The following is a 14288-nucleotide window of genomic DNA, read 5'->3' as shown; positions in this document are numbered from 1 at the left end:
CGCAGCGCCCCTGAACCGCGGTCGCCCAGCTGGCACGAAGAATGGAGAAGCCCTCGACCGTGCACGCGAGATCGAAAGTGCCTCCAGAAAGAAGCGCACGCTCGAGCAGCAGCGTGCGACCGCTGATTAATTGATATGTGCCCGCGCACACAATCACTCCATACCACTTCCCCTCGACACAGAGGTCGCTTTGCACAATGCGAAACCCGCAACGGAGGACTGTCGGTAGCTCCATAGACCTACCCCAGAATGATCCAAACACATAACTTCACTGGCCCTCGCGAGAACTGATAGCCTCTGGTGTTTGGCTCAAGTGCCCTCACTTGCAACTTAGCCGAAGTTTTCCTCCATGCTCACATGCTAATGAGCCGTTAGGCAGATGTTGCTCTGCGATGGCCACTTCATCAGTCACACATCTCCTTTCAAGACTTTGTCTTCTTCCTCTGACCACGCATATCTTCTCACGATTTCGAATTGCTCCCACTACTCTCAATTCACGCTTTCGCTCTCTCCATATCCTACAATACCAGCAGCCGTCAACATGAACGACCCGGCATTCACGCAGAACGGGCTTCGCACCCAGGAAGTGCCTCACATCGCACAAAGACCACGGTACCAAACCGCAGACCTGAACTTTGTGCGCCCAACAGTCCTCGACGTTCGCGCTGCCGACCATCAGGCAGGAGATCGATACGACGACACCGCTTACCTCAGACAAAGCAATCCCCGGAAGAGATTCTGAACCAAGTCAAAGCTTTGACGATTACTTACGGCCATACTGGCCCCCGTGAGGTCCCCTTCAAACTCGCAACGCAAGATCTGACTGCAAAAGACCGTATCGAAATGGAGAACACCGCGTCCCGGCTGTCTGGACAGTTATGGGAGGTCACTAACCCAGAGTCGATTACTCACAGCGTGATCCGAGAGCATGTTGAGGTCTACGACTATGGCGTCCACATATGGAACATCGAGTGAGAAGCTGCGCGCGAGGGCTTCCAGGTCCAAGGCGAGAGCCAGGCCGAGCGAGCAGGACGAGAGGCTGAGAGAGCACAGTTGCTTGCAACAATCGACGATCAAACAGACCGCGTGGCTAAGAAGCTTGAGGCAATAATTGAGAGCTACCGTCAAGGCGGAGCAGCGGTGGCTGTGTACCGACCGCGCCTCGAAAGTTATTTCAGCATAGCCCAGCTCCACGCCAATGAAGAAATCGCGTGCTTGCAACTGCTCCAGGACAGGTTCTCTGCACGACCGGACGCTTGGCGCCTTCTTGCCGCTGGGGACCAGCCTGATGCGTTCTAGCTGCCACATAAGTATCCGCATCCAAACGAGCGCGAGGACATCATGAACGAAAAATTCGAGGACATGTGGTACCAGTTCCTGGCGCCACTGAGACCTGCTGTTGACCCAAAGCTTGTGATGGTGCGTGCGAACAATGCCGACAACAGTGATCTACCTTTTCGATACGTGAGAAGCACTGGGCGTACGGTATGAACGTCGCCTACCGCACCTGGATCGCGCGCAACACAGACTACAAGGAGATCCCGATCCATATTGCGAACGGCTACCTCCAAGGCCTTGTTGAATAGCTGCCAAGACCATCCACTGCTGATATCTCTGCCACATCGGCTGGTGGTAGAGCAGTCAGAAAGAAGAATAAGCTGGAAGGCGATAAATTGGAGCGCTGGAGACAAGCAGTATGTCTCCTGTACCTCCACTGCACTGGCTGAATGCGGGGCGATCAGTGTGAGAATGACCTGGAACGGACTCAGATGGCCCGCTAGAGATACGTAGCGTGGCTCCTACCTCTCTGTGAGATCGGCTATCTGTGAGGCAATCAGAGCGACAATGGCCTGGAGCGAGCTCAAGCAAAACATCCGAGATACGCACGGTGCGTCTTGTATCTCTCGCCAATCGTCCACATGCAAGGAAACAGGGGCAGCAATGGTCTGGAACGAGCGCAAGAAAGCCATAAGAGAAAAAGGTCGCGTCTTGCGCATCTCCGCCATGCCACCCATCTGGGAGGCGGCTGATGGCATTAAGGGGCAAGGCTGCATATAGAGGACCCTCTGAGGCATGCCATGGAAGCATAACGATCGCAAAGCATATCAGGAGAACCACACTTTCAGGCATGCTTCCCCAGTCCCAGCGTCTCCCTTTTCGTTCTCGCTACTGCTATGGCTTTCCAGTTTTTAATAATGACAGCTGATCACGGAATTTGAAAGGCGTCTCGGTGATAAGTGCTGTGGCGGAGACATCTATCACAGTCAACTCGCGATCTAGCTTCCGCCGAATTCTGCGAACCAGATCGCTGCAATGCTGGGCCAGTCAGGCCTCACTCATTCTCTCTCGCTGGGCTCCATTCTTTCAAGCAAAGACATCGGGCGAGATCTCCCTCAGTGCCTGCCAGCACATACGACGCTCCCAAAAATCTTTCCTCGCCAACAACATCCACTGAACCAGCTCTCCCCATGTGGTCTCTCGCCCAATCTCATAGTCATATGACCGGCGAAAGGCGGGAATCCTTAATGGCCGGCGAAAGAAAGTGCTGCCAACTTCGAAGAAGGAAAGTTCTTCTGTGAGCCGCGAAGGTAATCGATTTGCCTGCAAAGCCACCTTAATCTGAGTCCAAGAGCCGACCAATTCGATGTTACCCGGCCACAATTTGCGATGGTGCAATATAATATCGACCTTCCTCAAAGGTTTTTGGATGGCTCTATCGATGAGAAATCCCAAGGATTCCGCATAGATGAAGCCGGTAACGTCGAAGAGCGGGACAGCTTGGGTTGCGACCGGAAGGTCATCTCTGTTGGTGACCTCTAACAGACCCATGCGCCTCTGCAATGCTGGCGACGTTGCGACCATCGCGGCAAATGCGTGGTTCACTCGTTTCAGTTGAAAAAGCTGCGTGACTGGCCGTTCAGGGATGAGGAAATTGGTGCCAGCGGTCTGATCTTGCCTGGTTAATGTGTGAGGGACCTGCAACAGGGTATGTTCCAACAGCTCCGGAATAGCGAATACTCGATGGGCCGCTGAAGTATGCAGAGGCTCTTTGCACAGAGGTCGTTCGAGCCGCAAGAACTTGATTTCCTCTCGCAGGTCTTCGATGATACTTTGTAGATCGCCATTTGCCATCTTCAACTCCTCGCTAGAGTTATGGAACCGCACTTGCTCTACTTTGAGATCGACGTTCTCAGATAAGAGGCGGGCTCTCTCGTGTAACAATTCCTCTCGTTCTCGCCGCCAAGCGTCTTTCGCTCTCTGATGGCCCGTTCGTAGCTGCATAGCACAATTCGCCAGGTGCATCGCCACAACATACGGGACAGTGCGTTCAGGAGAGGTGGAAGACATGGCTAAGGGCTTGATGCACCTGGTGGCAAGTTCCTTTGCTTCTTGCGAACTTCACTCAGAATCGTTGACAGGTGGTCCGTGGACGAGTGGCCCAGGTATCGCTGCGTTGTGCCGCTTCGCTGAGCTGGAGGCTGGAAAATTTCACGTCTGTCCCGGATGATGATAGTCTCGCGCGTTCGCCTCGTGGGTCTGAGATGAATATGCGCTGCGTGCTCTGCCTGGGATTACCTCTTGCGAGTCCCGTATCTCTGGCGCGAGCAGCGTCTCTGGGGCACCTGGGCTCGAAAAGCGAGGCAAGTGTAGCACGAACGCCGCGGCGAGAGACGGCAAAGTGAGGGAGATCTCGTAGGATTGTCTTGCTGCGCGGAAATGGGCCTGTGGAGAAAGATGTACTTTCTGGTGCTCGAATTCGGTAGTCTCGTGGAAGTTTGGCGATGCGTACACCTCAGTACTTCTTGAGTATTTCGTTGCGTAGCGGAACTTCGCCAGGTAGATCAGTAGAGCTGTGTCAGGAGGCGGCTAGCGCAGGCTGCTAATGTGCGCGCGAGTCTTGTCTGCGGAATTTGGTGGAATCGATTGTTTGCGCCTCTAGACGCTGCGTGAAACTACTGATTATTGCCAGCTAGGTCGAAGAGCGAAAGTTGTCGAAGCTGTTAGCGATCTTTGGGATTCGAAAAGGTCCAGAAGTATTCCACTTGGGCCTGGAAGGAAACGTTCGCTATGCTTTGGCACCGCTGCTTGAAGCTAAACTTGCACAGGTTGACTCGTGCTGGTGATCTGAGGCCCTACCCGACACTCTTCGCCGGAGCGGCTCTCTCGCTCCATGGTCCGTACTGAGGCCGCCATTTTCGCAAGCGCTTCTCGGAGGGAGCCTTCGCGTTGGACATATTCGATAATCTTCAGCTAAGAATGTAAGTCGCAGAGTGGATCAGTAGTCAATCATTAGTTGAGACGCCATACTCTCTCACAATCCTCGTACCACCCACTTACCACTCCCCTGCGCGTGTGAACGAGACCCGAGTAGAGCAAAACCTGTACAAATCTGCTGAGCGAGGCTATTGTAGCATACCAGAGCGCGCTGAACCACGCCTCCGTCTCACCAACACCCTTCTGTATTGCTTTCTCCACACATCACACTCCATCCTGTGATCCTCACCACTCTATCCCGTTCTCATCTTATCGTGTTGTTTACGAGCTCTCTGGGTACATGGTCTCCTTGAGGTTGATTCCAAGCTCTTCCCGGATTCCACTGAGCTCCTGAATGTACTCGTCATACTGTCCCTTGTTCTCCACCTTGGCCTTGATTCCTGTACCGAACATAGTCAGCTTCATGCTTCTCATCTCCCCGGTGTATGGTATGATTTACCCTCGAATATTCTCACGGCAGTTGGGTAGTCATCGACCCTCCGTGCAGCCCTCAATGCAGCGGTGATGACGGAAGGAGATGGGACCAAATCGTAGGCAAAAGCATTGTTGAGGTTACGCTGCAGCTCGAAAACATCCTGGACTTGCTCGAACTCCTTCTCGTACCTGCATCAGATGCATGATTAGCACGTGTGTATCCCGGATCATCACATCTCATGACCTGGTCCGATGGATGAGGCAATTTGCGGGTGTTTTCCACGCTCTGTCCACTCCCCTCCAGCCATTGACATCCGGCATGGGCCCGGCCGCAACTCTGCATCTTACCTGGCGGTGAACTCCTCAAAGCTCTCCTCGTGGTGTGGGTCATGCGCGTCGTGATCGGCGAATTTTGTGGTCGCGGTGGAAAAGGCAGAGGTGGTAGGACGGAACTGCGAGACCTGGAAGCTGCGCATTGGGCGGACGCGGCAGGATTGCGCACTGAAGCGCGATGCCCGCGCTACACGAGCGAGGACGGCGGAAGACATTGTATCGGCGGAGAGTGGAGAAGGGGTTGAGTGTGTTGGCGGCGGTGGTGGTGGTGATGCTGCTGGCGCTGGCAACCAAAAGTCTGTGTCGTCGTTCTCAATCCAGCTTGCTCCTAACCTTCCCGCTGGTCCTTGCCAAGGCGCTCGGCTAGATTCCGGCCTTTTGATTGCACGTCGACAACGATACGAGTAACGAGTTGTTGATCGATATAGACGTCTGTTCACTTGATACGATACTATTCTATCTATTGCGACAATGTCTGCCACACGATCTTCCTTGCTTGGGAAGATCTTGAGCTTGAAGAGCTGCCATCTTTTTCAGCCAATAAGCTGTAAGCTGATGCCGAGCTTACATGCACGTCATGTAAGGCGAGAAGCAAGGAGGTGCTGCAATGAAAATAGTTGGTTCTATATTGAAATGCAGGAGATGGTTCATGCAGAGAGTATCATACGGCGCTCATTGCGTATGCTGCTGATAGAAGATCAAGAAATCGCCAAGCCGTGCAATAGGCCCTGCATGAAATCTTGTTGGATTCTGAAGCATATCATCGGCACGCCTCTTTTTGTTCTCAGATTATGAGAGTAACAAGTCTGGCATTGTAGTGGTACATCGATGTCCCGAGAGGCAATCCTTCAGGACCTGTCACAAACAGATCAACTTGCCTGACACTCTTGCTCGAGCCAGCTCAATCCACAACGGTCATACAAGGACTGAGACAAGAACGACCCAGGCCTTGGGTATTGTTCAAATGCCATACCTTCGGTATACGCCGCCGCAAATAGTGGAGTGCCGGCTGGGGACCATGCGAATCGCGTGTGACTCATGGATCCTTCACGGTGGCTCACATAGAGTCTGAGCAATAGTGTCCTTGCATCCAATAGAATCACAGCTTCGTAGATCAGCGGAAGATCGCCGGGCTCATATCGTTGCAAATGCAATAAGATGAAACCCGGGGGGAGGGCGTAGGATCGAAACCTACCGATGCTAAAAGTGGCCTTCATTTTTGCCATTCTTTTGCCATTTCTTTTGCCAAAATTTCAGCGCCATGCTGCATTTTTGGTCATCGACAGTACCGAGGCATTGTCGTAGCCTGGAAACTTCGTGAAATCAGTCCTGGTCGTCGGAGTGCCGTTGTACAGTAGGTCAACATTTGCGCAGGAGTCTTCCTATCTTTATGAGGAGCGGATAAGGTCCGAGATGACGACCACGGTTCTGGTGTGATGCATGCACTCGGCCAATAGTTCTCGTCCAGATCCGCAGGTCACGTCGTTTTTCCCACAGTGTACTTCGCAGTCATTCCGCGCAGGCTGGATCGGTTCCTTGGCGCGAGCTGTGTGGCCTCAGACACGGCACCCCATCACAACATGACTCACCTCAACAAGCACAACAGTCATAGATTGTTGTAACTCTACCACATCATCGATCATCAAGCCTTGGTAGCTCAGCGGAAGAGCGACAGTCTGATAAGCTGTAGGTCGACAGTTCGATTCTGTCCCTGGGTATTCTCTTTTTCCTTTTTGCCGGGCGTTCGTACCGCAAGGCAGACAGGCCGTGGCGTCGATCATTTCAGGCCCCGATATCTCTTTTGCTGCAAGTCTCTTCGAGCATATGGACAAGCGGATATTTTGGTTTGTCGTCAGGTGTCGATGTCGAGCTGTGTTGCGGGAGATTCCTTCTGTATGGATGCCGACATGTTCAAGCCGGGCTAGACTTTTGCCAAAGTCGAAAGCGCCAGGACCCAAGCTCTTATAAGCGATCGGGATCCTCATCATAGCCCATGCCCTTCCTGAACCACTTCAACACACCACGAGCTTGCATCTCAGCAGCAAACTCCTTGACCGTCTGGGCTTCATGCAGGCCGGTCGATCCGGAAGTCTTGCCAAGGACATCGTTCTCAGGTCGCATTTCGGCAGGTTTCGCAACGTAGTGGAAGTCTTTGTAACGAAGGCGCTGCGCACAAAGATCAGTCAGCATCGATGTGCAGCTAGCAGGAGCCATGCGAAGGAGTCTGACCTACAGACACAGCGCTTGTCCAGTTCTCGACTCCAGCTCTATGGCCTTCCACGTACATGATTCCAGGAGCGCCGGGCCGGATCAAAGCGTAGACATCTTCAGCTGATGCAGCCTGCCGGAGTTTGGCAACTTTCTTCTGAGATCGGATGTGGTGTGTGCGGATGAGAGCGTTCCAGGCTCGGCTGCTGGGGCCTATCATACTGTCTCAGGTCCGGCCCTTCTGCGTAGACAACCGTATAACTCGCCATTGGGGAGCGTTACATCTCGACGGCGCGTCAATGATTGACCGTGTTCGAGGAACGGACGAGGTCGATGTGAACCCTTGTTGCCTAAAGTCGTGGGCACTTGCCTGCAACTCCACCGGCCAAGATCTTTCTCCTCTCTTTCAAACAACGTGCCCACCATCGGTAATGCAACTACGCGTCCTTCCTCCCGCAAGCAGGCAAGCAGATGATGCCTCTCTGTCCCACATATGCGCGTCTCGCAAGGTGTGACCCCTCCAATGGGACAAGCAAGATCCACTGAGCTTCAGGCAGAATACTTCAGCTGTCGCCTCTCGAAAACAACAGGATCCACGATCAACAGAAATGCACCACTGCAGGGTCTCGAAACCATGATGTGACACAGTAAGTCCAGGATGGGACGCCTGAAAATGCTGGAACGATGCGGGCTCAGCAGTGCCAAATACGCGTATACGCCTTCGCGGACTGTATGGCTGGCAGGTCTCGACACCAATTGTAAAGCGGAGGTTGTTGATCCTTCAGCTGACCACAAACTCCGATGGTCTGGCTCTTTGCATAAGCTAGCAGGATTATGGCGTACCGAATGCCACTCTGGGCTGATATCACATGCAATGGTAGGCCTGAAGATGGAGAAGCTCGCCTCCATCACAAGCGATCTATAAGTACATGTTTATCCCATCAACCACCACCCCAGCTATTCATCTCCACGTCAGTCTGCTCTGAACATTACAACCCTCGTCACACAAGATGGGCTTCCCGATTCCCTCGGAAAAGATCGAATACAGGCATTACATCAATGGCGAATTTGTCGAATCATCCGACAATGGAAAATTCGAGCTGAAATCGCCATACAGCCACGAAAAGATCACCGATATCTGTGAAGCATCTGTCGATGATACGAATAAGGCCGTAGCAGCAGCCAAGGAAGCATTCCCAGCATGGTCTGCAAAGAGTCCTGCCGAGCGTGGCGCTCTTATGAAGGCACTGGCCGGTAAGATTAGAGAAGCGCACAACGAGCTCGCACAACTCAATGCCATGGATATGGGCCGTCCGGTGAGCTTCACTACCTTGAGGATCTTGATCCATGCCTGACTGGTGTCTGCCAGATCTCCACCTACTTCGACGGCTATTTTGCAGCATCATTGTTTGAGCACTACGCAGAGTCAGCCTATACTGCCAAGGGGGAGACAAGTCTAAACTCGCCTGGCTATATCAACATGACTTTCAGGCAGCCAATTGGTCCTGTAGCGGCGATCATACCATGGAACATCCCGTAAGACATCTGCCCGATCTGCTTTGCGTAGCAGGCCCCAGCGAGACCCTCTTCCGAGACGAACAGTTTTATTAACATTGCATCAGGACACTTTCTTTCGCCATGAAGATTGCGCCAGCTGTGGCAGCGGGCTGTACAATTGTGCTCAAGACGTCGGAGAAGGCTCCGCTTACTGTAGGTCCGTTCTCTCCGGTATCGTTTACTTTTGCTAATGTCAACCAGCCCACACTTTGCGCGAAGTTCGCACACGAAGTTGGCTTCCCGCCTGGCGTGATCAATGTCCTCAACGGCCACGGAACTCCATCGGGCGCTACTCTGGCTAGCCACATGGACATCCGCATGGTAAATTTCACGGGCTCGACCATGACTGGCAAGAAGATTCAGCAAATGGCTGCTGGCAGTAACCTGAAAAAGGTCGTGCTCGAACTGGGTGGCAAGTCACCAGCCATCATCTTCGAAGACGCCGACATCGTCAAGGCCGCCACTGCAACTTCAGCTTCGATGCAAATGCTCATGGGACAAGCATGTGTTGCAAACAGCAGGATCTATGTGCAAGAATCTGTTGCAGACAAGTTCAAAGAGGCTTTCATCGCAATGTTCAAGGCGGCAAAGAAGGGTGACCCACTTCTGCCAGAGACTCAGCAAGGTCCTCAAGCCGATCAGCTTCAGCATGAGAGAATTCAAACATTCTTGCACGCTGCCACTGAGGGCAAGGGTAAGCTCGAATCGGGAGGCAAACCTGCGCAAGTCGACGGAAAGGGCTACTTCATCGAACCCACTGTCTATTCGAACGTTGACGAGAACGAGAAGACTCAAAAGGTAAGCAGTATCACCTGCAGTCTACAGCATTCAACGACTAACACATGCAACAGGAGGAAGTTTTCGGCCCATTTGTCAACATCAACACATTCAAGACAGAGTCCGAGGCTCTCGAGAAAGCCAATGCAACAGAGTACGGTCTATACGCCGCCGTCTTCACGAAAGACATCAATCGTGCACTCCGCGTGGCCAAAGCCTTCGAATCTGGTACCGTTGGCATCAACTGCTCGAGCCCGACGATGGCGATGGACATGCCGTTTGGCGGCTACAAGGGTTCGGGCCAAGGCAGAGAAGGATATGGTTATAGTATTGAAGAACATTTGGAGCATAAGACTGTGCTGATCAAGATTGATGATGAGGCTGCTTCGCCGCTTCAAAGCGATGCTCCTAAGGGCTAGATCAGGACATGTCTGCAGCTAATTGACTGTGTAGTAGAACATGATTGAAATGGTGAACGGGCCGATTAAGATTCACAGCCAATAATTTGCCAGGCTACATTGTATATTCTGATACCACCAATGTCCAACGACGGCGGAGCAGTGATCAGTCTGAACAATGGCATTTCTGCATCTAGCTCATGTTCTGTCGCAGCAAGGGCGCGACTTGCTTCCTGCTCGCTGCAAGATTATGCTGATCCCAGAAGTGGTAGTGCACGAATCCTTCCTTGCCCTGTTTCCAGTCGCCATCTTTCGCGTCCTCCAATTGCAAGTCCTGGGCATTCGCCGCGAACTTTTCGGTGGCGTTCTTCCCCTTCTCGTCCAGCGCGTACAGCACTAATTGCCGATGGAAGCCTTCGTTATTGTTGTATGCAGTCATGATCGCAAACAGATTGAGCTCTCTTTCCTGTGCCCACTTCTTGACCACCTCATCAAGCTCCTCGCCCCGCTTCCACAAATACTGCACGTCTTGCACCACACTACTGATACCTAACTCCAGCTCGCCTTCTCGCCATTGCTTGTAATCCTTCCTAAGGATATCTCGCAGCGACAGCTCATCAATATTAGACTTGGCATCGTTAATCTCATTGAAGAATCGATCTCGATCGTAGTCCTTTCCGAACTTATGCGAGATGTTGATCTTCGCTTCCAGAAATCTCACAGCTTTGGTATCATGCTCAGTAATCTTTTCTTTAGCTTTCATGTTGATGCTGTCGATGAGAATGGAGCCAAGGGCCAGTTTTGCGACTTGAGCGTCCCAGGTTGAGGCGTAGGGAAAGTCGTCGATTAGGCGAGAGTCTGCTTGCGCGGAGCCGATTGTGGATGAGACCATGGAGTCGAGACTTTGCCAGCTGGGACGGAGATGATTGATGACGAGGCTATTACAGCTTGCGGATTTGTTTATCACGCGTGGTGTGGCGGTGGATGGTACTTTGCTTTCATCTTCGTGGTGGTCGATTACGGCGACTACGCGTGAGGAGTAGGTTTTGCCCAGATCACCCAGAAAGGAATTGTGATCGACTAGTGTCCATTCTGTCTTGTCTGCTGGGAGTGGCTCGGGCCCTAGGTCATCGAGCGTGATGAGTTCGGATGGCTTGATGTCTGCATACTTGAGGAGAGCAGTGAGCTCGGGCCTGAGAGCGAGATCTGATGCTGGAATGTTGGTCACAGGTATCCATAGCTTGCCAGTGCGTTTTGATTCGAGTTGACTTGATTGTATGTAACCATAGACGAGTGCAGAGGTGATGGAGTCTAGATCTGCGGATTCATTTCCGATGACGAATGAGGTGGGCGTTTGATCCTTGATGGCTTGCTGTAAATATCTCTTTGCTGTGACCAAAAAGGTCCGTACTGACATGCGAGACATGATGAATGCTTGTCTCGATCGATTGTGAACAGAATTGGCAAGTGAGGTGACTGGTTGCACGTGGAAACCTCAGGCAGCAGCTGCGCCGCCTGCAGGGATTGTGAAGTGGCGCCTGTGGCTGCACCTTCTAGCTTCTAGAAGTCCGACTTCGATTCCATCTTCCTGACCTACATCTTTCACGACCCACACCTCACGATCAATTCATTTCCAGTCATCGTATATTCAAAAGAGAATTCCAACGCCAAGATAGAGTTTTCGTAGGAGCATCCTCTGGCTGAGCGGTCGGAAAAGCACCCTCTCTGGATCCACGCAGTCACGCGAGCTCGACAGCACCGGGAGGGGCAAAATTACCAGTTCAGGATCCAATCGGCAGGTTTCAGGCGTTATCTTGTCCCAAGTGCATATCAATTCCTCAATCCTGTGCCTTGGCTTCAGCAGGCACGCAAGGTCAGAGCAACATACCGGTTCAAGCTGGAAGAGCATCGCAGAGAGCAAGTCGAAGCCGAAGCACTGAGACGAGAAGCGAAAAGATACCAGTCTCACTTCTACAGATAGTACCAAGAGATCCTTACATCAAAATCTTGTGCAATCATGGCTGCCAGTGCCGCGCGTGGCAGAAAAGCCCTGGAAGCTGGAAAGTATGAAGAAGCCATCCAGGACTACACTGCCGCGATCGAGGAATCCCCAACTTCACCAGACTTTTACATACAACGCTCCATGGCCTACCAGAGAGCGGGGAGCTTTGATGCGGCTCTTGCGGATGCCGAGCAGGGAGTACTGAACGCAATTTCACGTGCGAGGAAAGAGCTCATAACAGAAGCTCAATTTCGTCGTGGAGTAGCGCTCTACAAGCTTGGCCGCCTAGGTGATGCTCAATTCATCCTCGATCTGGTCAAGCAGCGTGACGAGAAGCATAAGCAGGCCGAAATGTGGATTAACAAGACCAAGATGGATCTGGCCAAGCTCGACGAATACGACGACAAGCGAAAGCTTACCATTGCTGAGATACCTAGCAAACCAGCAGCAAGACCGGCAGGCATAGTTGTACCTCCTGCAGCCGCTGTTGCCCCCGAGCAGACGCCAGCAGACAAGGTTCGCTACGATTGGTATCAGAACACTGAGAACATCTACTTCACCCTCATGGCAAAGGGTGTACCAAAGAGCCAATGTGTCGTTCATTTTGAGGAGCGCGCATTCAGTGTCACCTTCCCTACAGGCTCAAATTCGAGCTATGACCTTCATATCGAGCCACTCTTCGCACCAATCAATCCAGAGAGGAGCATAACACGCGTCCTCCCTAGCAAGGTCGAAATCATTCTCACCAAAGCACAGCCAGGTGTTAAATGGCGGAAGCTGGAAAGCGATGAGCCGCAAAAGGACGCTCCCAAAGCTGACAGTGTCGCTGGCGGCGATAACAACGCCGACGAGGCTGTTAGGCACGCAGTCTTGTCGGAACCTCCTAAGGGTCCGTCCTACCCGACCTCGTCAAAGAAAGGACCAAAGGATTGGGACAAGGTTGCAAAGGAGGCAATGCCGAAGAGTGAGAAGCCTGGCGCGGTCGAAGATGATGACGACTATGAAGGCGGAGACGAGGCCAACCATTTCTTCAAGAAACTCTTCAAGGGAGCCAGTCCAGAGGCGCAGCGTGCCATGATGAAGTCGTACACTGAGTCTAACGGCACTGCTCTGTCCACCAACTGGGAAGAAGTGTCCAAGGGCCCGGTTGAGACTACCCCACCCGATGGTATGGAGGCCAAGCCGTGGAAGTAGGAGCAACACGATGGCGGAGTACCAATCGGCAACGAACAGCCTTCTGAAGGCATTGATGAAATGCTTGAGTTGGGCGTGATCACGTGTTGTGAGGAAAGCGAGGATGACAAGAGTGATTGCATTTGGCATGAAGTCGACGCAGACACGGACACGGAATCAGGATGAAGAGCGTTCTAGCATGGCGTAAGGGTCGGGAAATATCGGTCGGTCATTCACAGTAATGACATTCATTTTCATGATGCAGGTAGAAGCACGTATTTCAGCCCAGTGGGAGGCCGAGTTGTTGCACCTGACTCCCAGAGCGGCATTGACTCACGAGAGATCCATCGAGCCGCGGACGATCGTATCGTCCTGCGCCAGAGCGTTGAATGCGACTAACAAGTCACTCGTGCCCTTTGTAGCCTTGTTCGCGGCGGATGTCCCAGTCTCGGTGTGACCACATAAGCCCATGATGTGCTTGAGGTAGTTTTTCCCTGGAACCAGAACGCTGGAGACGAAAGATGCAAAATCTCATGTCATTTCAGATTCTGGGTATCGTGATACAATGCTTCCCCATCTAGTGCTCTCCAAAACGCCTTCGCCTAATCACACTTTTATAACAGTCCTTTCCTCGCCAATTCGATCTTCCTCAGCGACTCGCCTTCCTTGAATCCGCCTTTGCTAACGCAAGCCATACTGCCTTCTCCGAACTCGATCTTGTCCTCGGTCTTGGGAAATGCGCAGGGACAGTGGTGTGGGAAGTGGACGCAGGAGAGGGTGTGCGGGCAGAGGTATTTGTCGCAGCGGGCTGGAAGAAAGCGGTCAGTCTGGAACATCTGCCAGACCAGAGAGTCGAATCGTGTAGGCTCGAATGCGCTTACCTCCTTCGTAATTCTGCTGGTACCAGTCGCTGTCGCTGCCCATGTTCTGTGGCTCTTGATGTTGTTGTTGCTGGCCGAACATGTTGCCGAAGTTGAAGAATTGTGACATGCCGGGAGCGACGAGTAGCAAAAGAGCTCCGAGGATCGATTGGAAGTGCATCTTGTTCAGCGACGCTTGTGTTGTGTGCAGCGCAATGGAACGAAGGCAGGGTGAAGTTGCGTAGTTGCGAGCTGTTCATGAACGCCGGAGGAATAGTCGGGCCGACGGGC

The 14288-nt window shown here is 52.5% G+C and overlaps 8 protein-coding genes across 9 annotated transcripts; 3 read left to right on the top strand and 5 right to left on the bottom strand.

The window, feature by feature from the left end:
* Positions 1-541: 541 nt before the first annotated feature.
* CKM354_001019900 (uncharacterized protein) lies at positions 542-1586 on the top strand (the record flags this gene model as incomplete). Of its 2 annotated transcripts, XM_044805650.1 has the most annotated exons (3): positions 844-885; positions 1300-1419; positions 1473-1586. In XM_044805650.1, 3 exons carry the CDS (start codon positions 844-846, stop codon positions 1584-1586), a joined length of 276 nt encoding a protein of 91 aa, XP_044661585.1. The 2 variants fall into 2 exon arrangements, with proteins under 2 accessions (XP_044661586.1, XP_044661585.1); XM_044805651.1 differs by lacking the exons at positions 1300-1419; positions 1473-1586 and adding an exon at positions 542-637 and having other exon boundaries at positions 715-975.
* A 778-nt stretch (positions 1587-2364) lies between these two features.
* Positions 2365-3348, bottom strand: CKM354_001019800 (uncharacterized protein; the record flags this gene model as incomplete). Its single annotated transcript, XM_044805649.1, has 1 exon — positions 2365-3348. The coding sequence occupies one exon, from the start codon at positions 3346-3348 to the stop codon at positions 2365-2367; it is 984 nt and encodes a 327-aa protein (XP_044661584.1).
* A 1188-nt stretch (positions 3349-4536) lies between these two features.
* On the bottom strand, positions 4537-5237 carry CKM354_001019700 (cytochrome c oxidase subunit VI; the record flags this gene model as incomplete). The annotated part of the gene is made up of 3 exons (XM_044805648.1): positions 4537-4655; positions 4715-4878; positions 5038-5237. The coding sequence occupies 3 exons, from the start codon at positions 5235-5237 to the stop codon at positions 4537-4539; spliced, it is 483 nt and encodes a 160-aa protein (XP_044661583.1).
* Positions 5238-6984: 1747 nt separating this feature from the next.
* CKM354_001019600 (uncharacterized protein) lies at positions 6985-7450 on the bottom strand (the record flags this gene model as incomplete). The annotated part of the gene is made up of 2 exons (XM_044805647.1): positions 6985-7188; positions 7256-7450. 2 exons carry the CDS (start codon positions 7448-7450, stop codon positions 6985-6987), a joined length of 399 nt encoding a protein of 132 aa, XP_044661582.1.
* Positions 7451-8240: 790 nt separating this feature from the next.
* Positions 8241-9983, top strand: CKM354_001019500 (uncharacterized protein; the record flags this gene model as incomplete). Its single annotated transcript, XM_044805646.1, has 5 exons — positions 8241-8546; positions 8600-8766; positions 8853-8940; positions 8989-9585; positions 9639-9983. 5 exons carry the CDS (start codon positions 8241-8243, stop codon positions 9981-9983), a joined length of 1503 nt encoding a protein of 500 aa, XP_044661581.1.
* A 172-nt stretch (positions 9984-10155) lies between these two features.
* On the bottom strand, positions 10156-11388 carry CKM354_001019400 (uncharacterized protein; the record flags this gene model as incomplete). The annotated part of the gene is made up of 1 exon (XM_044805645.1): positions 10156-11388. The coding sequence occupies one exon, from the start codon at positions 11386-11388 to the stop codon at positions 10156-10158; it is 1233 nt and encodes a 410-aa protein (XP_044661580.1).
* Positions 11389-11979: 591 nt separating this feature from the next.
* Positions 11980-13158, top strand: CKM354_001019300 (co-chaperone SGT1; the record flags this gene model as incomplete). The annotated part of the gene is made up of 1 exon (XM_044805644.1): positions 11980-13158. The coding sequence occupies one exon, from the start codon at positions 11980-11982 to the stop codon at positions 13156-13158; it is 1179 nt and encodes a 392-aa protein (XP_044661579.1).
* A 593-nt stretch (positions 13159-13751) lies between these two features.
* CKM354_001019200 (uncharacterized protein) lies at positions 13752-14178 on the bottom strand (the record flags this gene model as incomplete). Its single annotated transcript, XM_044805643.1, has 2 exons — positions 13752-13945; positions 14019-14178. The coding sequence occupies 2 exons, from the start codon at positions 14176-14178 to the stop codon at positions 13752-13754; spliced, it is 354 nt and encodes a 117-aa protein (XP_044661578.1).
* Positions 14179-14288: the final 110 nt, after the last annotated feature.

Source organism: Cercospora kikuchii (genome assembly GCF_019650295.1).
Source record: "Cercospora kikuchii DNA, contig_00007, whole genome shotgun sequence".
Taxonomy (NCBI): Eukaryota; Fungi; Ascomycota; class Dothideomycetes; order Mycosphaerellales; family Mycosphaerellaceae; genus Cercospora; species Cercospora kikuchii.
The sequence above is the reverse complement of the archived record's forward strand: the minus strand, read 5'-3'. Positions and strand labels throughout refer to the sequence as shown.